The sequence below is a fragment of the Narcine bancroftii genome, chromosome 7, assembly GCF_036971445.1.
Source record: "Narcine bancroftii isolate sNarBan1 chromosome 7, sNarBan1.hap1, whole genome shotgun sequence".
Classification (NCBI taxonomy): domain Eukaryota; kingdom Metazoa; phylum Chordata; class Chondrichthyes; order Torpediniformes; family Narcinidae; genus Narcine; species Narcine bancroftii.
The window spans coordinates 3,567,135-3,590,328 of record NC_091475.1 but is presented as its reverse complement, the minus strand read 5'-3'; the positions used below and the strand labels follow the sequence as shown (position 1 = coordinate 3,590,328).

Below are 23,194 nucleotides of genomic sequence, written 5' to 3'. Positions count from 1 at the left end.
TTGACAGACATTGAGTCATTTTTTTTTCCAGTAAGTCTACACTTAAACATCCCAATCTGTTCATCAGAATAAAATTAAAATAAGATCATCCTACAGCACAGGCGTTGGTTCAGCATGAGCATTGAGTAGGAATTGTATCATGTAAAGCAGTTTCCCCATTCTACCCCACTTGACTGTCCATCAATTGGGGACAAAGTTTTTAAACCAATCCATTTGAGAAGCAAGTGCCAATTCAATTCCTGAAACAGCCCCTTTTCCACTGCCACCCCAGTTAATTGGCTGTCCAGTGTCCCAAGATAGGAAGCTCTTCGACTGGGACACAAGTCATCCCGGGGATTGGAGTGTTCTACCTTCAACTGAAAATGGGTGACTTTCTGCTGCCCCCTTTTCCACTGGTTTTGACAGCTGACTCCAGGGAAATGAGTCGGTCAAGGTGGCTAATCCCCTGCGTGATGCCGACGTGCTGACAGTTTTCTTCTTCCCCAGTTAATTCTGGGGCAAGGTGCCAGTGGAGAAGGGGTTCGTCTTTCTCTGCACGTGGCCGTAGACAGAGCTGCTTCGACTGGGTGCTCACCCAGTTTCCTCTAGGAGCCAGAATCCATGAATGCAGCTGGCCTTCCGACGCCAGATCTCGCTCAGTTTGAAGCCGGGCACCAGCAGGCGTTGATGCTTCCTTGTCTTGCTCTGGGACCCACTCCCAACTCACCTGTGGCAGACTCCAGTGCGCAGGCGCGCCCAGGGCCCAGACAGCAACGCCAAGGGGCCAGGAGTGAAAACGCCGAGGGCCACGGCTCCGACACGACTGGGGGGCCGATCAAGGCCTCGCAGTTACTCGCCGGCCGAGGTGGATGGAGTGGGTGCAGGCTCCCCCTCCCCACATCCCACCTCCCTCCTCCCTACCTGTCTGGCTGAGCGAGAAGACGATCCAGGCCACCAGCTGCTTCATTGCCATTTTCCGCAAAGTTGGGGCTGCAGGTGGCCAGTGACCGGCAGAATGGCGGCGGCGGCGGCGGCGACGATCCCTCCGCCCGCGAGCCACTTCAGTGGATGGCCCGGCCCCGCCTTGGGTCACGTGCTCCACCTGTCTGGCTCGCGGGCGGAAGGAACGCCGCCCTCCGCGGTCACGTGCTCCACCTGTCCGGGCGGGGCCATCCACTCGACTGGCTCGCGGGCGGAGGGAACGACGACAACCCCCCCCCCCCCCCCCCCACCCTTCCCGGCCCGCCCGCCGTGGTCACGTGCCCCACCTGTCCGGGCGGGGCGGGGCCGCGAGGGGAACACCGCCCTCCGCGGTCACGTGCCCCACCTGAGGCTGCAGTGAAGCCGTGCACCTGTCGCTCGGTTCCTCAGGTAGAACCCAGAATGAAACCTGGTGCCCTGAGTCACGTGATGTGCTGGGCGTGTTGGAGAAGGTAAAAGTTTTCCTCCTGGTGACAAGAAAGTTACAGCCCAGATTCTCAATTCTGTTCACCTCCAAAGGATTTAAAACGCCCTCCCTCCCCCTCCACTGTGGGGGTAATCAAGAAATATGTCGATGCTGGGGCCTCGACCAGGTGGCCATTCCAAGGAGGTTACCCATCTTCACACACAGTGGGTGTTTGCATTTGTTGTTTGTGCAATACTCTTTAAATCTAACAAAACTATATATTTAAAACACACTATGTGTGTGTATGGTTATATATGGTAACCTATGTCCTCCTGTGGAATGGCCACATATGTTGGAGAAACTCAGTAGGTCATGCAGCATCCATAGAAAGTAAAAGGCCATCCATGTTTAGGGCCTCAGCCCTTTCTGGAAATCCTGAATTAACTGGACCATGAAGATTTTGCTTCCTGGACACTTTGGGTGTATTGTGGGTTTTGGGCTGAAAATTGCCTGTCACGTACTTTTTTTTTAAAATAGGAAACCGGTTTTGTGATGTCCTGTCCTTTTATTAATCTTCCAACATAATGCTGCACAAAGCACACTGTTTTGGTCAGTCTAAGCATGGCTGGGCATGTACTTAATGCAGATGCTATACAGATGTGTTGGGCATAGGCACTTAAAGATGCTGTTGAGAATTTTATTGGCAACTACAGAGCACCAAATTACATCCAGCTAATTGACTACATGCTTCAAGAATACAAAACCATGAAATGCAACATGTCATTGAAAATTCATTTTCTGTATTCACACTTGGACTTCTCTGCTGATCTTGGTGCAGTCAGTGACAAATGAGGTGAAAAGTTTCACCAGGACATTGTGACCATGGAAAAGCAGCACCAGGGCAAGTGGAATCCCATCAATGCTGGCTGACTATTGTTAGACATCGAGGTGCTTCAGTCTCAAATGAAAATCAGCGGCAAAACATTTTTAGGTCAGTTGAACTAAGGCAATGTGTCAGCATCATTATGCTAAATTCAATAAAAGTTAATATTTCTCTAACTTGCTACGTGAATCGGAAATTATTATTTGCTTTCAGCTTGAAGTTGGTTATAATCCCCAATTTTTTTTGAGGAAGCAAACGTTTTGATAAATATTTGTTTCCCAGTGAAATCGGACAGACACCTATGGCATAGGTTACCAAGGTGTTCTGTGGTTAGTAAAGAATTACTTAAGGTGGTATGTGAGAAGGGGGGAAAATAGGTTGGGAACCACTGTCCTATGCAGCATCTATATGAAGCAAAGGGTTACCAACATTTTAGGCCTGAGCCCTTCATGAACGTATGATACCTTTACTTTGATGAAGGGCTCAGATCTAAGCATTGGTTACCCTTTGCTTCCTTTTGATGCTGCGTGACCTGCTGAATTTCTCCAGCACTTTTGTGTTACAAAAAGAAAGATCAGTCTTTTGGTTGAGAATTATTATGGGGCCAATTGCATAGAGGCAGAATATTTACAATTTTATGAGTCTCTTGTGAGATTATGCATGTGGAGACAAGGCAAGAGTTAGTAAAGAGGGTAAAGGATACAAATCTGTCTTGACAGGAGAGGTGAGGCAGAATAGAGGGAAAACAAAAAATGCAGAGAAATGGGTGAGAGAAGAGGATATAGCTGGTGGGCAAATATGATATGCTGTCAGTGGGGGTGGCGCAATCTCAGAAGACTGAGAGATCTGGATTATTATTGAGCTGAGAAAAGATAAAGTAGTCACTGAAGAAGTTAGAGTGAAACATGAAAGTCTGCAGATGCTGTGATTGTAGTGAAAACACAAATGCTGGAGGAACTCAACAGGTCTCGCAGCATCCATAAGAGGCAAAGACATGTAAATTACGTTTTGGCCCTGAGCCCTTCTTCATTTTGAGTAAAAGCAGAATTAAAAGGCCAGGGAGAAGGAACCAAAGGGCAGGGGAAGGAGTACAGACCAACAGACAAAAGGTGATCATTGAAATTTTGATCAATTCTTATTTTTACAAACTATAGCTTCAACTTTAAATAAATTTTGTGGGGAATGTTTCATTCTAATATCCATTCAGAATATTTGGTAGGTATTTGGATACAGTTTTAAAATTAATTTTGGAAGTCCTGCTAGCACAAACTAAAATATTAAGTAAGGCCCGTGGTGATGTCTTTGGCCAATCGAAACATTATTCTATTCAGTCTGTATGGACAGAACCGATGTCCTTCCAAATGTAATGCTGAAATACAGAGAGCCCACAATATTCTCAGCTACCAGTTCAATAAATCCAATCAAATCTACTACAGCACTTAATTTGTTCGCTTCACTTTTCCCCAAAAATGATAACAATATGATTATAGCAAGACTTTAGTCACCAACATCGTAAGGTACAACAACAAGGTGTTCATCGAGAAATACTTATGTAAAATAGAAATTTTAATTTTCCTATTTGTTTACCAGTTAAAGGTTCAGAATGACTATCAACACAAGCTTTTTTAACAATTATACTCTTATCACTAGTTTTCAGAAAATTATTTAAATTAAATACAGCAGATTGCAAAATATTTAATATCTGACCAAATATTAAGTACATGATAGGACTACAAATTCAATACTACTGAGAGATGGATAAAGTCATTAAAATCACAGTAACTATACTTTCAGATAACAACCACAGGAAATCAACATCTATTTTAAAATAAAATTACTTTTAACAGAAAGTGGAATTCATATTAGACTGATGCTATAATAGATCCATCATTGAATGTGTTAGTCTATATATATATATTTGTTCTCTCCCAGATTATGTGGCTTTTGATGGGATGGGGAGTATATCGATTGTGGTACACAAGATATTGCAGTCATATTGGATGCCTATCAGTTAGTTTTCAAATGTAATGCATTTATTTTTGAGAAAAAAATTGGCAAGTATGAACATGGAGAAGACATGTTTCATAGTCCATATTGCTATACTAATTCTCGTCTTTTTAAGATTGTCATTGGGTTAAGCCCCATTTTTTTTTGAGTGTGGTTGCCATATGTCCAACTGTCCACTTTGAATTACCATAAATATTCATGTATAATGCCTTTCATGTATAATGCAACCCCTCCCTCCTTTTTTTGAGGGGGAAATGGGAGAAAGATTTTACCCCCCTTTTTATTGGCCCAAAATCATCAAGGAAGTGCCACTGACAGGTTGTTCCGAATGGCGTCGTCATTTCTGCACTCTGCTATTTCATCTTCAGATTCACGTTCATAGTCTGAAGTAGTGGTGGTACTTGCGTCGTTCCATAAAACATCATCTTCAGTCCCATCCATTTTGTTGCTGATTCCGGTCTTTAAAAATCTCAGAGAGACCATATTACTTGGAAGTGAATCCCAGGCCTGCTTCACCCAGGAAACAACAGTGGATAAGTCTGGTTTCTTGAGATTTCCCCCTACTGTTTTCTCCACTTGGTCTGAGGCCATCCAGAAAATCCAATCTTTTCTAACATGGTCCTTAAATGGCTTATTAAGCATGACATCAAGGGGTTGCAGTACCCTTGTCAAGCCACCAGGAATAACAGCTTGGTGTGTCTTCAATCGCTTGAACTGCTTCTTTACTGGTTCTGTCAGATGGGTTGAAACTGGTCTCACACTAACATTGACTGTTTCTTTAAAAGAGATCCAGGTTTCTATCCACACCTTCTTCGACCATAGTTTGACACCCTCTTCATCTATCCACCCTTTGGGATGGGAGTGTACAAGAATGCCTGGTGGGAACTTTTCTCCTTTTGCAATGGTCTTACGCTTAAAGATCACCATTGGTTGTAACTTGGACCCATCAGCTAAGCAGCACAAAACTACGGTGAAATGGGTCCATTGATGACCTGTCGACCTTACATAAACCATCTTACTACCCATTTTGTCAATAATTCTGTTACCAGGCATATCAAAGCACAAGGGAATTTCATCCATATTGCCGATATTATTCATATCAAAGTCATGCTCTGTCCTTAATTTAATCACAAAATCATGAAAACTAATTATCTTGTCATCTAAGTCACTGGTTCTCTGTCATGTGGCCAGGGAGTGCCTCTTCATAAACCTCTGACACCAACCATTTGACGCCGTGTATGTACCACTCACTCCATATTTGCGACCTTTCTGCATTTTCCTAGCTTGAAGCTGGATATGGGAACAGGTGACAATGTAGCCATCCTTTCTACCCAATCAACCAGTGCCTTCTCCAGATCTGGATACAGAGCCTGCTTTCCCCTACAAGCACGTTGGGTCATGGACAACTCGGCCATCTCTGATTTCAGCAACGGCAAATTCTCTGGAGGCTGCACCGTTGTTATTGCTTTCTGCGTACCTGATCACTTTCAGCTTAAATGATGCATCGTAAGCACTGCTTTATTTCTTCGTCCCAGAATACATCATGGATAGAAATTATGCGTATCTAGAATAACTGTTATTTTCCCGTTTAACGTCCGTTGATATAAGCGAGTAATCGGTGTCTTTTTTAAATATTGGTTTCATGTGACCATGTAACCACCAATGTAAACAAATCATGTGGTAAATCAATCAATGTCAGGCAGCTGCTGATATTCTTTCTTATTGTTAAACCTGGCAGGAATTCTTTTTCCAATTTTACCCCTGTGTATAATGCCACCTCCCCCCCCCCCCACTTTGAGCTCAAATTTTGGTCCAAAATTCATTATACTCAAATATTTACAGTAAGCTATACATTAATCCACAGTACAGAAACAAAGTAGTGGCAGGGTGCAAGGTGTTAGACCTAATGATAGTTAATTTGTCAGATAAACAGTGGCCCAGTTTGATGATCTTTATAGCAATTTAATAAGAAAGATAAGCAATTTTAGATTTGATGAAATTGTGAGACTGCAGAAATATTGTTGACAATGAAATCTGAGAGCACTTGATCAATTATAAATAATATTAAGATGTGTGACAGATATTTGTGGCTAAATTATAGAATAGGCTACTTTGTTGGTGTTTTAGATGATGAGAAACAGAGATGGAGAAACAAAGAACTGCAGTTGCTGGATTCTGGAGAAATAGCAAACTGCTTGAGGAACTCGGCAGTTCTGTGGAAGCCAAAGGAATGTTGATTCTTCAGGTTAAGACCCTGTATTATGCACAAGTTGAGAAAAGCAAATGAGTTCCAAATGAAGTACCCATCTCAACGTCAAGGGAAGATTTGAACAAGAAGGATGAGTGATTTCAAAATGGGAGGAAGGACAAAGGGATTTTTTAAAAAAAAACATTCTTCCACAACCACTTGGCAATTAAGCAACCAGAAGAATCCAGAATAAACAAGGGCCTGGAGGGTAAGGAATATCTTGGCAAACCTCTGACAGATCAATGATGCATTTTTGTCAAATGATTATTCATTTGAGAGTGACAAAAGGCAAAGGAGGAAAAACCCAACACCCAACCCCAACCAACCAATTTTCCCTTGCAACCGCTGCAATCGTGTCTGCCTGTCCCGCATCGGACTTGTCAGCCACAAACGAGCCTGCAGCTGACATGGACTTTTTACCCCCTCCATAAATCTTCGTCCGCGAAGCCAAGCCAAAGATTTAAGATCATGTTTTATAAAGCACAGGAGAGGTTGTGCAAGTGGGATTTAATGGAGTACAAAATGAGTGGAATTTGGTTTTAGAAAGGGGTGGGTTTGATCACATGTTCTTCTGGTATCTTTGAATTTGACAGGAGCTAATTAGTAGAAATTGTAAGTTGGTTTTGAGTATCTGGTACATATTGGTAAGTGATACCATGGATCAGAGCAATGTCATCAAAGCTAGACTACAAAATGGATGTGGTCAAGGACTCAAAGTTGTGTGCGAAGGGAGTAAGTAAGTAAGTATGCAACAGTATAGCAGCTATTGGAAGCGATACTTTTCCTGTTACACATCATAAAAAAGCAGAAGGGAACACAGATGGGTTAACTGGAAGAAATCGACAGTATCAGTGTTGGAGGTAGAAGGAATGGGGAAGATCACAAATCATTATTATAGACATACAAAGTCTATGAGATTTTTATAAATGAGCTCTGGATATGTTGGCAATCTGGATTGGATAAATTTGAAAATATATTCTTTAAGCATAATTGCATGATAATAATTTATTAACAAGGGTTACTACAATGCTATGAAGAAATTTCTCAGTCACAGCATATCAATCCCTTTGGAAACTCTACAGGAAATATTGCAGAATATTTATTGGGCTTAGTAACTTGTACATGAGTAATCTTTTAATTTATCATAAATGAGAATAAGAATTTTTAATCAAAATTTAACATGATTGTAACCAAACCAAATGGAATTAAACAAAAACAAATGTCACAGCAAAGTGCTTAGGCCTGCATTTCTCATCCCTATGTTTAAAACATCTATCCTGATAATTGGATATTGCATTATAGTTCGAACAATTTGATGATTTCCTAAAATTAGAAAGCTATCATGGTAATATTGGTAGACCCAATAACAAAAATCAATTCCTTGAAAGAATGCAGTTTAGGTATGCATTAAATACATATTTGTTATTCTAATTGAATGAAAATTCACCTAATCAAAAAAGATAACTATCACATGACACGATCAAAAAAAGTCATTAATGTGCATCATCTTTTATTAAAAATAGACTACTTAATAGAAAATATTAAGAGCTAAAGAAGCTGCATATTAGGTTAGTTGGTCCAGTTCTGACATGGCTCTTGTTTTATGTTTTTGTAATCGACTTGCATTCTTCTGGGTTGAACACATTAAATATTTTTTTATTCGGTGGCGAGAGATTGCTTTTAGCAATTACAGTCTTCATCTGTTTACTGAATAATCATTAATTTCTCTTAGTTGAACAAACCTCCAAACCAACCTGACTTTATATTAGCATTCTTTAAGCATTTTCTCAGGAACAGAAATTAAATGTTTCTCATGGAAAATTAGAGTAAATTTCTTCCCTGAGGTATAAATTAGGAGGAGTACTTGCTGAGCAAAAATAAACTTTCAACATGAGGAACTATGAATGATCAGAAATGTGAAAATAATATAGTAAATGGGAGTTGTCAGGAGAAACAAAAATTATCTATAGGTTCTCAGAGAAGTGTTAAATTGAAAAGATATTGATGAAGTAAATGAAGAAAATTGGTGCATGAAAGAAAAGGATAATTTTTTAAAATTTGAGTCACCTAAAGAATTAATAGACAGGCTGGAGTTTTTTTTTCCTCAGGAAGTATGATATTAGGATGGGATTCCACATCAGAAATTAATTCATAATGACTTTTGAAAGAAAGAGAAGGAAATATGCAGATCAATGAGACTAAGGCAGAATAATAGTTCAGCACGGTCAAGATGGCCCAAATGGCCTGTTTCTGAGATTATGGTGTGGAATCCTAATATTGTACTATCGAAGAAAAGAAGGAAACTCCAGCCTGTCTTTAATTCTTTAGGTGATTAAAATTAATGCTTTTCTTTCATGTATGGAAATAGTAGAAACATGAAAGCAATTGAAGGTATATATATTAGTTAGCTCTTTCAGAAAGCCAGCATGAGTGATAGTAGATGCATGTTTTTTATTTGTGTCTTAAAATTGTAATTCTGAGGCTTGTAATGATCTATTTTAATGATTATCTTTACCTGGGACAAATTGGCATGGTAATGGCCACACTCCACTGAATTGTATACGTCAGCAGACAATAATACTGTATTCTGTACATGTAAACCATTCTGACAAATCTGCCAGAGACTCATAATACTGGAAATCTGAAACTGGTAGACAGCTTTCAGAGTTTTGCAACTTTTAAGTGTTATTGAGCCCCATGTTGAAAATAAAACATGTCTCCAGCATTGTGAAATCCTTGGAATTTCTCATTTGTCAAACAGCACAACTGAGAGGCAGAATCTTCCTTTATCCTTTTTTACTTTTACACCACAAGAGCATCTCTGGCTGGGAAATGATTCTGCAAGACAAAAACACAATGATCAATCAAATAAGGGCATTTAAAATATGGCCCTTCAAAGTATTTGACACATAAAGTCAAAGATAGATACAATACAGGCAACCTGCATGAGATCCTTTCTTGTAATGGAAATTTGCCCTTACAGAATTCACAAATCACCACCCAAAAATTTGAGGTGAGGAATAAAACTCACTCTTACAAATATATTTTGGAAAAAGTAAATTGCGAACAAAACAACAAGTCTTGTTAATTTTTTAGTTACTGTGGAACATCAACATTTGGATATGACGCCACTGCATTGACTGGGTTGGCAGTCACAGCCAGGTCTCCCCAATGCCACACTCGTTCAATCTGAGGTCACGTGAACAAATGTTTCTTCATCTACAGGGCATTTTCTCTGGTGCTCTGTACTGTGGGAACTGCAGTTGCCCTGACCTACTCCTTAAAGTAATTCCTCAGCCTTCACTCCACTTCTACTGTCTCCGCACTTTAACTCATTACCTTTAGATTTATTGTCAGAGTATATGCATGACATCACATCCAATCCTAAGATTCTTTTTCCTGCTGAAGAGGCAGTATTACCACTATTGGTAGCGCAAAAAAAGTGTACTCAACAAAAACATATAAACAAACAAAGAAATGTAAACAAACTGACTATCCAATGCAGAGAGAAAAAATAAAATGCAAAAGTAAGAGTCCTTAAATTAGTTCCGATTGAGTTTGTTGTTGAGGAGTCTGATGGTGAAGGGGTAGCAGCTGTTCCTAAACGTGGTGGTGTGAGTCTTACAGTGTGTGCTGGATCCTTGATGATTGCTGCTGCTCTCTATCAGCAGCATTCCATGCAGATGTTCTGGATGGTGAGGAGGGTTTTCCCTGTGATGACCTGGGCTGTGTCCACTACCTTTTGCAGGGCTTTCTGCTCAGCAGTATTGGTGTCCCCAAACCAGACTGTGATCCATCCTGTCAGCACACTTTCCACCACACTTCCTTCTACATCATCTTTTCCCATCTCGAATCCCATCCCTTTCCCTGATATCCCCAGTTCCTGAAATCCTTCATAACCCATGAGTTTTGTACGTCAAAGAAAATGTCCTGCAGATGAAGAGCACAGCAGTATGACACACTGAGATGCCTGGTCACGTCTCCTCAGACTGAGTGTGTAGCAAAGGAGGGAGCAATAAGATTTGAACGTGATATCCAAATATCACTGCTTTACAATATTAGATGACTAAATATAATATGAGCCTTGACCATTCCCAACCCCACCCCCCCCACCCGAATCTAATACTGGCCTCAGCTGTTAAACCAGCTGAGCTACTTTGTAATCACCAATAATGTGTCTTAAAACGAGAGGAAAACATTATAGTAGCACATCTCCACTTGTAACATATTTAAATAGAGGGAAAAGGGGGTTCACATTAGAGAAAAATTGCAATATGGATTGTTTTCTAGGAATGCAATCCCTCTGTAATGTGGGGGTTGCCTGTATTGGAAACGGGCCATCAGCCCACTGAGTCTGCACCGATCATCAACATTCCTTATGATGAATTAGATATTGAATGTTTAGAGGTGGCATAGTTAGTATAGCAGTTAGCATAACACTGTTACACTACCGGGTTCAAATCTGGCACTGTAATGAGTTTCCACATTCTTCCTGTGTCTGCATGGGTTTCCTTCAGGAGCTCCAGTTTCCTCCCACCCTTCAAAATGTTCAGGGGGGGTTGTAATTGAGTGATACAAGCTCATGGGCTGGAAGGGCCTGTTCCTATGTTGTATGTCTAAATTTAAATAATGTAATTTTTTTGATATTTCTGTATCTGGATAATTTAAAATTCTGAAAACCTTGAATAAAATTTGCACTCAAAAATATTTTACACATGTACAAAACAATAGATGAACATGATGAAAAATGACAATAGAAAAATGCAAAGGTTTTGTTGAATCAATTTGAGTTACGGAGATATACCAGAAACATCTCTTTTGGCCCACTGGGTCCACACCAACCATCCACCATCCAGTTACACTCATCCTACATATTATATCTCCTCACATGTTCAACAACTCTTTGATGGTTCTACCATTCACCTACACATGAGAGTCTGTTTTATGAAAACCAATTAACCTCTCACTTCTGCAAGTCTTTGGGATATGTGATAAAACTAGAGCACCCAGAGGAAACAACACATCACAGGGAGAATGTGCAAACTCTAGGCAGACAACACCCGAAGGTCAAGACTGAACCTGGTTTTCTGGCACTGCAATGCAGTGTGTTTACTAACTGCACCTCTGTGCTGCAACTTTTTCAAATGTCATGGGAAGATGAGGGAAGTCAGTACATTCAAATGTGTTTTGTGGTGAGGTTTGTAACCAGCATTAAGTAAGCAAAGCAAGTGTTCTGACCACGATGGAATTCATACATTCCTGTGGGTGACAAATTGTACATCAATACTAGCAACACCAACATAAACTGTTGTTAATGGATATTCCTAGCTAGCTAAAGGCTAATGAATAAAGGAGGGCAGGTTAATCAGTCATTCATATTTGCATAGTTGACCAAGAAATGCCTGGAACAGCCACCTAAAAATATTGTTCTCTGCTCCTCTAGTGGAAGCACTGCTAGGGCCTACAATAAAATACAGTGCTTAAATATAGAGCCTATGAGGCTAGATATGTTTCTTTTTCTTCAAGTACTTTAAATATCAAGACTTTTATGCTTCAATTGCAGAGGAATATTTTTAGATTTAGCAACAGAGTGAATTTATGCAAAAGTACTGTACATTAAAATCATAACTTCAAATTTATTCTAATAACTAAAAATAAAAATAAATAAATTCTTGACTTTACTATTTTTAAAACAGATAATTTTTCATTTGAAATTGAGCAGAGAAAAAGGAACTTGATTGTAGATAGAGTTAAGCAAGAAAGTCTGCAAATGCTGCGTTTGTAGTGTCACACAAGTGCTGGAGAAACTCAGCAGGTCACACAGCATTCGTAAGAAGCAATACGTAGCCAACATTTCGGGCCTGAGCCCTTCGTCAATACCTTAACAAAGGGCTCAGGCCTGAATAGTTGTATATTTTTGTTTCCTATGAATGGTGTGTGATCTGAATTACTCCAGCATTTTGTGTATAGACAGTAGATAGTCCATCTATTGATTTTAATTGCAATTCAATGGAAAGTGAAGATTGGTCTCACCAAGGTGTTAATGTGATGAAGATCATAAATGATAGATTTTACCAAGTATTCTTCCTTTAGTTAGAATATGATTAACTAATATTACTTACACATTTAAAAAATTTAAATAGAAGGCATTTTCTCTCATGCTAATACCATTAAGAAAAGTTCGACAAATCACCCTGGAGCGATTCCACTGTAAGGATCATTTCAATTTCATGCTAATACCAATGTCAAGTCCTGGGAACTAAAGTACAGCTAATAAATTTGTATCCTTTAGAGAATGGGCAAAAGTTAAAAAGTACAAACTCTGCATCAGCCTCATTGAGATATGACTTTAGATATATGGCAGAAATCAGCCAAATTGCAAAAATACCATTCTCCATAACTCACAAAGTATATATGCATAAAATTTGTTAACATGAAACAATATTCTCCAAGAGCAAGTCAACTTTAAATTAAATGTATAAACTTCAAAACTTTGCAAATTCTTAAAAAGATTGAATTGAAAGAAATTTAAAAAAAACTCACTGCTTTCTTCTGTCTTGTTTGCTCTTTTCGCTCATGAGCATTCTCCATTTTATGGTAGTAGACCCTTGCTGGCAGTTCTTCTGCCCTAACCTTCTGCAAATGCATTTCAGTGTACGGAGGCAGTGTTTCTTCTTCTTCTGTCCTGTAATTCAGAGATTTCCCATAGTAGTGGTCATTTATTCGCTTAATACTAGCTTTGGAAGGGGTTTCACTGCCGTAGCTTTCATTGTAAGATTTGCATTTGGGCTTTTTCTCCAGAATACTATTCATAAAAGCATCATCATAAGTTCTGCCACGATCATTTGTACACCTTAATGGATATTCTTCCTGCTTATCTCTCTTCCTTTGACGATTATAAATATGTCCTTGGTCAGCTTCATACAGTTCATTCCTGCTCCAACTCCTTTTGTTGTAATAATCATCCAAGGAACTCCCTTGATAGTGGTATCGATCTCTGAGCGCTTTGTAAAACTGCCCTCTATCAGGCTCTTTTCTTTCCCGTCGTTCTGCCTCCAGTGAATTACCTCTCCTCCCCCTGTACTGATAGGATTCTGCAAATTCTTCAAGTTCATCCAGTGACGTTGCTTGCTCTTTGTCAAGTACTTCACTTCTTTGTCTTTCACAAGATCGAGACTGTGACCTAGTGTGTGATTTTAAAAAAATGTTCTTACAGCTTTTCAGAATGAATTAAATTTTAATATACTATCTAACTACCACTATCAAAGGTTCTTTCATCTTGTAAAATAAGTACAGAGTACAAACTCATTCTAGCTTTTAAGGAGATAAACAATTAAATCTGCAGATGCTGGGGTCTAGTGCAGAACATAAAAGTGCTGAAGAAACTCAGCAGCTCATCCAGTATGACTGGCTGAGATTCCCCAGCACTTTTGTCTCATTTTTAACACTTTACTAAACAATTTATACACCATTCCTGGTAAATCTTATCTTATTTTAACTCTAGTTTGGGAGAGTGATTGTGACTTTAAAATTTGAACTGAGTGATAAATTGAAATCTTTTTGTTCCTGGAAGTGAGATCACTTGAAATGTTTTAAGGAAGTTCCATCTGTATTTAGTGAAACTTGAAAGTCTGCCGATGCTGTAATTGTAGCCAGGGCCGGATTAACATAGTAGCGAAAGTAGCATATGCTACAGGCCCTGAATTTTCAGGCACCCCCCCCCCACCCATCTTATTGTACTATGAATTATGAGAAACATTTTTGTTTTTATCTTTGTGCAGTGGCTATGAGATACCACACCACAAAACACATTTGAATGTACTGACTTCCCTCATCTTCCCATGACATTTGAAAAAGATGCAGCACAGAGGTGCTTTTTTATTATCTGTGTTAATAACCCCGATTAAAGGTGATAATCTTAAATTTTAAAGTTAGCGATTTTAGCCTGTCATCACCTTTAATCGAGGTTATTATCACAGACTAAGAGTGTGGTATCTCATAGCTGCTCCACAAGGATGAAAACAAAAATGTTAATTGAAAACCGCCTTTGGGGAACAAAAAAAATAATCCTCACCTCAGCCCCTCAGTCAGATGGCTGGTTTTGTTCATTTACATGTTGGGGAGCTGCAAGATAGCAATGATGAGCAGCAGAGGTTCCAGATCATAGATAATGAAGACAGCCATTGAGCTGCCGCCACTGCTGCCATCATAAGTAAGTTTTGTTTTAACAAAATGTGTCAGCAAATTTTAACAGGGGACGAGCAAATTTCAGTTTAAGTATAATTTTAGTGTGAGTGCATATTGTGTAAATAATTTTTAATAGGGGAGGGGTGGGATGTAATTTCAGTGCTGGCTATGGGCACTATGTTACCCAGATATGCCACTGATAATCACTGATTATATAGTGATCTGAGAAAGCTAGCATAATTTTGTTAAGAATAATTAAGACTATTTCAAATTTACCAAAATGGACATGCAAGGTTAGCATCAGGAACTTTCTCAGAGTGGGGGTGGGTGAAAGGGGGAGGGCGAACACCACAGTCACACTTCCCCCTCACCGCGCATGCACCAGCCGGCACTATTTAGCCTTTAAAATAAATGCTACAGGTCCTGCATAATTTTAATCCAGCACTGCTCGTAGCGTCTCTGTACTCAGAGCTGAGTGTAAGAACTATCACAATCCTGACTAACATCAGTTCCACTATTTACAAATAGCAACTCTTTCAAATAGATTTACTGGTACGTATGTCCTTTCCTGCTTTGTGTAAAATCTCCAAAGAGCAATGATTTTCATAATGTAATTGAGTCTTCTGCATTTATTAAAATATATTACAGTATTATACAATATAGAATTACATTTCAACATGGTACTCTAGAGATTTTTTTTAAAGTTCACACATTAATTGGCCATGACATAGAGCTGACCATTAAATTGCAACATTGTAATAGTTTGATTATGCACACTTGGAGTACTTTGTGCAGTTCTCGTTTCCACACTGTAGAATGCATGTAATTGTACTGGGGACAATGCAAAGGGCATTCACTAGGATATTACCTCCTGGACTGGAACACTGATACAGTATAAAGGTTAAAGATAAAGGTTCTATTATTGTCAAGTAATACTACATTTAGAATGTAACCTACATGAAATTCTTCAACTTTATCTACTGAAAGGAAGTCAGAGAGTCGCAACTTTGTCCAGCACTCTTCACGGAAATGAGGCCCCAGCAAGGAACAAAACCAGTGCTTTAATCACTGAGCTATTGGAGCCTATACTGTCATGGAATACCACTAATAAGGAGGTTAGATAGGCTGGATTTGTTTTCCTTAGAGCAGAGGGGGATGAGAGGTGATTTCATGGTGACTTATGAAGTTATGAGGGGAATAAATAAGGTAGTGAGTAAGAATTATTTTTCTAAAGTGGGGTTATTGAAGATAAGTGGGCATGTTTCAGGTAACCAGTAGGAACTTTTGAAAAGATCAAAGAGGGAATTGTTTTACAGATAATGGTCAGAAGCTGGAAATGTGCTGTTTGAGGTGGTAGAGATATATATATATATATATATATATATGCATAAAATTTAAGAAGAATCTGGACTGAGGCATAGAAGGCATGGACATCATGTGGGTAAATGGGAATAATATAAATGGTCAAGATGGAGGTGCTGAATAAAAGGGCCTTTTTCTGCTATTCTCTGACTGAAGATTGAGGCTAGCTTCATGTACGTGCAACTATTTTTTAATTGTGCTCTTTGTTTTGTCTAATTCATTTGCAGCAATGTTTTTCTACCATTAGACAGTAACACTAATTTTCTTTTTTTTAGAGAGAATTAAATGCAAGAAAATTCTGATGGAAATCATGCATCAAAGAATAAAGATGGCTGCAAAGTTATTATGAAGATCAGCTTCAATACCACATGCTGTTTCTCAAGCTGAACATTGTTTTTGTTGTACCTGCTACTGCAGCGTTCATTGTCTCTCTTTGCTTTGCTCTTGAAATGTCCTGATCCTCTCACCAGTTGAGCCCTAAGGGCCAAGTCAACATCCTGGTCAGTAACTGGAGGTTGCATTTGTTTCCGAGCCTGGCAGAAGTTGTGGCAGAAATCGGTGTTCTGGTCATGCAGTGAACTTAACTCTGATATGTTGCTCGCTGTATAATACAAGTAGTGTTGATAATTTATTTATATCCTTTTTTCTCATACTTTCATGATTGTTTAATGCTACAAACAGAAACACAAAATTCTTCGAAAACTCATTCAAAATGCAAATTACAAATACTAATTTGCATTTGAAAACATAAAGAGATGCTGAACAATTAAAATCTGGGCATTCTCACACAAGTGTTCTATGAGTCAATTTGTGATGGCATTAGTTCAGCAGAATATCCTGCTGTTTGTGGAACAACTATTTAGTGCCAGGTTATTGTTCACAGGCTTGGAGTTAAAAGGGCTTTGAGAAAGGTAATGAAAAATATCCTCCGTTTAAACTGATAATCACATCAATTATTTCTAAAATTGTGCAAATTCACCCTGAGAGTTCAAATAGCTATACAAAAATAACATAAAATAATCTGAGGTGTACCTCAAGAGGAGATCCCAACAATAAGATTAGTAACTATGGAATCAAATCTTTAAAACAAACTGTTTATACTTTTTCCAAGAACTCTCGCAATCCCAAACTAAAATCTCTCTGAAAACAATAATGGCTGCAGAAAGAATCAAGTATTCCTCATTAGATTGAAGAGCACAGCATAGAACTAGGCTATTCAGCCCACTGTGCTCTTTCAAAGATCATTCCAGCCAATGCGTCTGCCTTCTACTGTCACCACATCCCTGAAAAATTTCACTTCTCAATTAACTTCTAAATTCCCTTTTGAAAGATACTGTTGAGTCTATTTCTGTCAAAATAAAAGGCAAAATATTCTAAAGGCTAACTGTCGTTTTGTAAAGAGCAGTTTCTTTTGTCAGTCTCTCCTAAGTATTCACCACATTTCTACAGTACTAAGCCAGTGTTTTACAAAAAGTTTCCATTCATTCCCAGCTTTTGTACTCAATGCCTCAATTTATAAAGGGATGATTACATTTACTTTATTCATTGCTTTATTAATTATGTGCAAATATTTTGGGTTTCTCTGCTCCAATGCATCCTCTTAAAATTATACTATTAAAAATTTATTCTTCCTTTCAAAATGTTTCACCTTCTGGTTTCTTTTCTCTGCGTCCCATCCTCCTTGCTCTATTGTCTTGACCTCTATTGACCTAATCATTGTTCATTTTCACTTCCAAGTTTCATTCCATAGGAAAGTTGAAATTGTGCCAGGAAACTGCAAAGTTGGTGTTGTGATGTTCATTCTCCAATCTTGGAGAAGGCTAAATTTATTTTATATGTAATCAACAGTGACACTGGTCAACAGTTCACGCATTCGTGCAAATGTTTATGGGACTTGGCATGATTCAGTTGATTTTGGCAATAACTACAAACAAGTGATTTGGGTGGTAGTTGATTCATTTGGTCCTGAAATCCAGATTGTCTGGAATTCTGCATTTAAAATTAAATACTCCAAAATCTGAGAGAATCCACAGAAGATCTTGGAGTTAAAAGAAACATGAGGCAATATATTGTAACCCCAATTGAGAATTGGATCAAATTAGTTATTACAATGTAAACTGAAATCAGACAAAAGTTGCTGGAAGGTTCCATGAAAATGGGCATTTTGCTGAAATCAACACCAATCATCTCTTAAATCTCAATATATATAACCCGTACATTGTTCATACTTTCTCCGAGAGGGGTCAAACTGTGCCAACTCTTTTTCCACATAGTAAAGGACTTTCATGGAGTCTTGCTCTTTGTTCGCTTGAATCCTATATCCACTGCGTACTAAGGAGGAAATGGAAAAATTATAGAAACCTGGCCTCAAAACCATCGGTAGCTAATAATTTGTAAAAACATGGTTTAGTTTTGTAAATAGAAGTCTGGAATTACTATTTTCTTATGAGTGTTTCACTGTGTCAGAATTTAAAGTGATACAAACTCATGGCAGCAACACCTGTCCTGCACCAAATAGTTTTCCATTATGTTCACCCTTGGGTTCTGAGCCCAACTGTAATTCTTCAATAGCTTATAAGACCTGATGTTAGATATCACACCAAAAAAATGGTACACCACTGAAATAGATCTTGGGTGATCTGTGCCTTGACCCCAACTCTCAGTATTATCCCAAATCCATTGCTGAACTACCTACCTTACAAAAATATATTTAGCTTGGTCTTGTAAATAATAACTGTTTGAGATCTCTAGTGTAAAATTGGTTTAACAGCAAAAAGCATCAGCCAGCCTTACTAAGAGGCCAGGATTTTGTGCAGCCTAACAGTGACCTGATGAAGAAGCTGCATAAATATTTGCCAAAAAGTTTTTGAAACCTGAATTACCTTGGGTGCTAATCTCCAGCTTTTCCCAAATCTATTCATTTGTTCCCTTCCCAGTGGCTGGTTGGAATCCTTGGATCCACATTAAATCCATTGTAGCCTCTGGTCTCTGCCCACCTCAAGAGTCAGAGGTGGGTCGAGTGGGTCCATGTTGGTCAGTAGATTTTAGGAGAGATTAAAAAGGGCGCGAGATTAGGACCTTTGGCCATTCCAATTGAGTAATTGGGTAACTGAGTTAATTGGCAAGGACCAATAAAGGGCGAGTTGGGTAAAGGAGTGGCCCAGTGAGTGAGTGGCATAGTGAAGGAGTGGGAGGCTTTGGTTTGAGAGGCTTCAGCAAGCAAAGGCTGAGGAAGTGCTCCCAGTGAGGTAGATTGGTAAATTTATTTTAATTAATCTAATTTAAGAGTAGGTTATGGAGGCAGTTGGGGTCGTCCTGTGCTCCGATTGCAGGATGTGGGAGGTCAGGGATAGTACAAATGTTCCTGATGACTACACCTGCAAAAGGTGCATCCAGATGCAACTCCTGGGAGACAGTGTTAAGGAATTGGAATTGCAGTTGAATGAGTTTCGGATCATAAGGGAGGCAGAAGCAATGATAGGGAGGAGTTATATGGAGACAGTCACTCCAAAAAGACAGGAGCCAGCTAACTTGGTGACTGTGAGAAAAGGGAAGGGGGGGGGGGGGGGGGGACAGAAAGTACAGAGTTCCACTGCGGCCGTTCCCCTCAATAATAAGTATACTGTTGGGGGGGATGGGGGGGAAACAACTTACCAGGGTCAAGTCGTGGCGGTCAGGTTTCTGGCACCTTGGCTCAGAAGAAAAGGGGGAAAAGAGACTTGCTGGTTGGAGAGCAGATAGGAGGTTTGCTGGACAAGATCAGGACTCCTGGTTGGTACGTTGCCTCCCAGGTGCCAGGGTCAGAAATGTCTCTGATCGAGTACACAGCATTCTGGAGGGGGAGAGGGAGAAGCCAGATGTCATGGTCCACATGGGGACCAATGACATAAAAGTGGGGATGAGGTCCTGAAGGAAGAATATAGGGAGTTACGAAAGAAGTTAAAAAGCAGGACCTCAAGGATGGTAATCTCAGGATTGCTGCCTGTGCTACACGCTAGAGAGGGTAGGAATAGAAAGATGTGGCGGATGAATGCGTGGCTAAAGAGTTGGTGCAAAGGGCAGGGGTTCACATTTGTGGATCATTGGGAACCCTTCTGGGGAAGGTCTGATCTCTACAAAAAGGGACGGGCTGCACTTGAACTGGAGGGGGGACTAATATCCTGGTGGGCAGGTTTGCTAGAGCAGTTGGGGAGGGTTTAAACTAGTTTAGCAGGGCGGAAGGAATCAGAATGAGAGTGCGGAGATTAGGGTAAAAGGAGATCTAGATTTGAAGGGAGGGTGGTGTGGTAAAAGTAGATGGTAATGTAAGAAGTTTATGTGGGGGACATTCTCTCAGTGTATATATTTCAATATAAGGAGAATTAAAAGAAAGGTGGATGAGTTTAGAGCATGGATTGACACACGGAAATATGATATTGTCGTGGGCTGAGCGACTGCATGGTGAGATGGGCCTAATCGCTGCCCCAGTCTTCCAACACAAGATGGCACGGGACCCCCTTCCCTTTCGAGGAGAAGCCTGTGGTTGGCGACACACGTTGCCGGGGGACGGTGCCGCTTCCCACATTGCACATCACTGGATGGGGAGTGATGCCGCGACACACTGATGTCACTTCCTAAGGCCAACATGCTCCTCGCAGGAAGTGGGAGGACTCCTCTAGCAGCACGAGGAATTCAAGATAAAGTTCAGTTACTGGTTCACCTCGTGCTGTGTGGATGTTTCTCATTTTGGTAGCACTGCCGTTAGCAGACGCTTCACTGGTGACCCCAATGGTTCCAACATCTTTGGAACCCACCTCGAATGTAACAAAATCCAAATGCTACTACCGCTACAACGGCTGCAACCAATGCTGTGGGCGTGCATTTGCCGCCCTTCTTCTAGACAAATCAGGCCAGGAATTAGTTACAACTGGTCGAGACACAGTTCCCGATCAGAGACATTGTCTCAGAGGATACCAAGTTCTGGTGCATCGTCAGCTCCCTGGACGCCATTACCACAGCAGAAGTAAGCTCCTTCATGGAAAATCCTCCCATGGATTGCAAGTACAAACAATTTCAGCATTTCCTCCTCCATTCCCTGGAACTCAGCCAGCACAAGCACGCCAACCGTGTCCTGAATATGCAAGGCTTGTGTAATAGGAACCCTTCTGAGCTCATGCACAAAATGGTAGCTTTAGCAGATGGACACACAAACTGTTTCTTGTTCGAGGCCCTATTCCTCTCCATTGCTACCGTTGCATGTTTCCTCAGCAATATCCAACGTGGGTTTCAGTGTCCCATACCTGATAGCCAAGGAAGCAGACAGACTTTTCCACACCCCTCAACAGAGCTCCATGTATGTGCAATCAATCCATGCCGCCGGTTCACCCCCCCCTCCCCCCAAGCTGGGCCCAGCCGCAATGTAACGAATGCTCAAACAGAGCGATTACTGTTTCTACTGTTACGAGCCCAGAGGACTCCAAAACCCAGCAGCAATAGAAATTCACCAAGACAATGGTTACTTAAACAAAAGTTGGTTTTAATTTTCTTTAAACATAATAACAGGATCAATCTTTAACTTATTATTATTTTCTTAACCTAACTTAACCCCCTTCTAATTCTAAGATTCCAATTATTGGAACTTTTATTGTAAGATTAATTTTCATTTTAGAGTCCATTATTAATTAATTTTGTTTCAAATACGTACAAAGGAAAGTATGTTATAGTATTTAGCTGTTTAATTTATATTAAAGCTTTAGGTGGCGGTGTATAATGTGTATATTTGGAATAAAGTAAATTTCAAGGAGATGTGAAAGGATTTAGAGGGTGTGGATTAGGATAATATATTTTCAGGGAAGGATGTAACAGATAAATGGAGGATATTAAATGTAAAAATTTGAGAGTACAGAGTCAGCAATGTCCCTGTGAGGATGAAAGGAAAGATTAGAAAATATAGGGAGCCTTGGTTTTCAAGGGATATTTGGAATTTGGTTTGGAGGAAGAGGGATGTGGACAACAGGCATATAGGCAGCAGGGAATAGATGAGGAATATAAGGAGTGTAAAAAAAAATCTTAAAGAAATTAGAAAGGCTAAAAGGAGATAATGTGGCTGCTTTGGCAGGCACGGTAAAAATAAATCCAAAGGGTTTCTAAAGGTACATTAAAAGTAAAAGATTAATGAGGGATAACATTTGGCTCTTTGAGGATCAGAGGGGTAGGCTACGTGAGGAGTCAGAAGAGACGGGGGAAATTTTAATTTTTTTTTCTTCAGTATTCACAAAGGAAAGGAATATTGAGCCAGGTGACATAAGGAAATCTGATAGTGAGGTCATGGATAATGTACAGATTAATGAGAAGGTAGTTCTGGCTATTTTAAAGACAATCAAGGTGGATAAATCTCCAGGTCATGACAAGATATTTCCTAGGACCCTGATGGAGGTTAGTGTACAAATAGTGGGGGCTCTGACAGAAATATTTAAAATGTCACTGGCTATGGGAATGTGCCAGAGGACTGGAGGGTGGCTCATGTTGTTCCACTGTTTAAAAAAGGCTCCAAAAGTAAACCTGGTAATTATAGGCCTGTAAGTCTGACATCAGTGGTGGGTAAATTAATAGAGAGTTTTCTTAGAGAGTATATACAATTATTTGGAAAGACAGGGATTGATTAGTAGTCAACATGGTTTTGTACATGGTAGATCATGTTTAATGAATCTTATAGAGTTTTTCAAGGAGGTAACTAAGAAGGTTGATGAGGGGAAAGCTGTGGATGTTGTCTACATGGACTTTAGTAAGGCCTTTGACAAGGTCCCACATAAGAGGTTAGTTAGGGATGTTCAAGCATTAGGTATTAATGTTGAAGAAGTGAAATGGATTCAAAAATGGTTGGATGGGAGATGCCAGAGAGTAGTGATGGAAAATTGTTTATCAAATTGGAGGTCGGTGGAGTGTCTCAGGGGATCGGTGCTGGGTCCATTCTTGTTTGTCATATATTAATAATAGGGTGGTAAATTGGATTAGTAAGTATGCAGATGATTTGAGGATTTGTGGGGTTGTGGACAGTGAAGAAGGTTATCAAAACTTGCAGTGGGATATAGGACAGTTAGAAGAGTGGGCTGAAAGATGGACTGATTAGCAAAGTTCATACACATTAAATGGTAGACAATTG

The 23,194-nt window shown here is 39.8% G+C and overlaps 2 protein-coding genes across 12 annotated transcripts in view; both read right to left on the bottom strand.

Annotated features, from left to right (window-relative positions):
• LOC138738408 (immunoglobulin-like domain-containing receptor 1) overlaps nt 1-1,167 on the bottom strand; it is a 34,225-nt gene extending 33,058 nt beyond the window's left edge. Inside the window, exon 1 of the mRNA XM_069888534.1 lies at nt 901-1,167. Within this exon, the coding sequence (XP_069744635.1) occupies nt 901-952 (52 nt within the window). The 5' untranslated portion in view covers nt 953-1,167. The remainder of the gene's footprint in view (nt 1-900) is intronic.
• Nucleotides 1,168-8,987: 7,820 nt separating this feature from the next.
• Nucleotides 8,988-23,194, bottom strand: part of ildr2 (immunoglobulin-like domain containing receptor 2) — a 129,766-nt gene continuing 115,559 nt past the window's right edge. For all 11 annotated transcript variants that reach the window (XM_069888516.1, XM_069888524.1, XM_069888523.1 and 8 more), the window contains 4 exons: nt 18,271-18,384; nt 16,459-16,654; nt 13,048-13,687; nt 8,988-9,342 (listed from right to left, as the gene is read on the bottom strand). In XM_069888516.1, the coding sequence (XP_069744617.1) occupies nt 9,307-9,342; nt 13,048-13,687; nt 16,459-16,654; nt 18,271-18,384 (986 nt within the window). In that variant the 3' untranslated portion in view covers nt 8,988-9,306. The remainder of the gene's footprint in view (nt 9,343-13,047; nt 13,688-16,458; nt 16,655-18,270; nt 18,385-23,194) is intronic.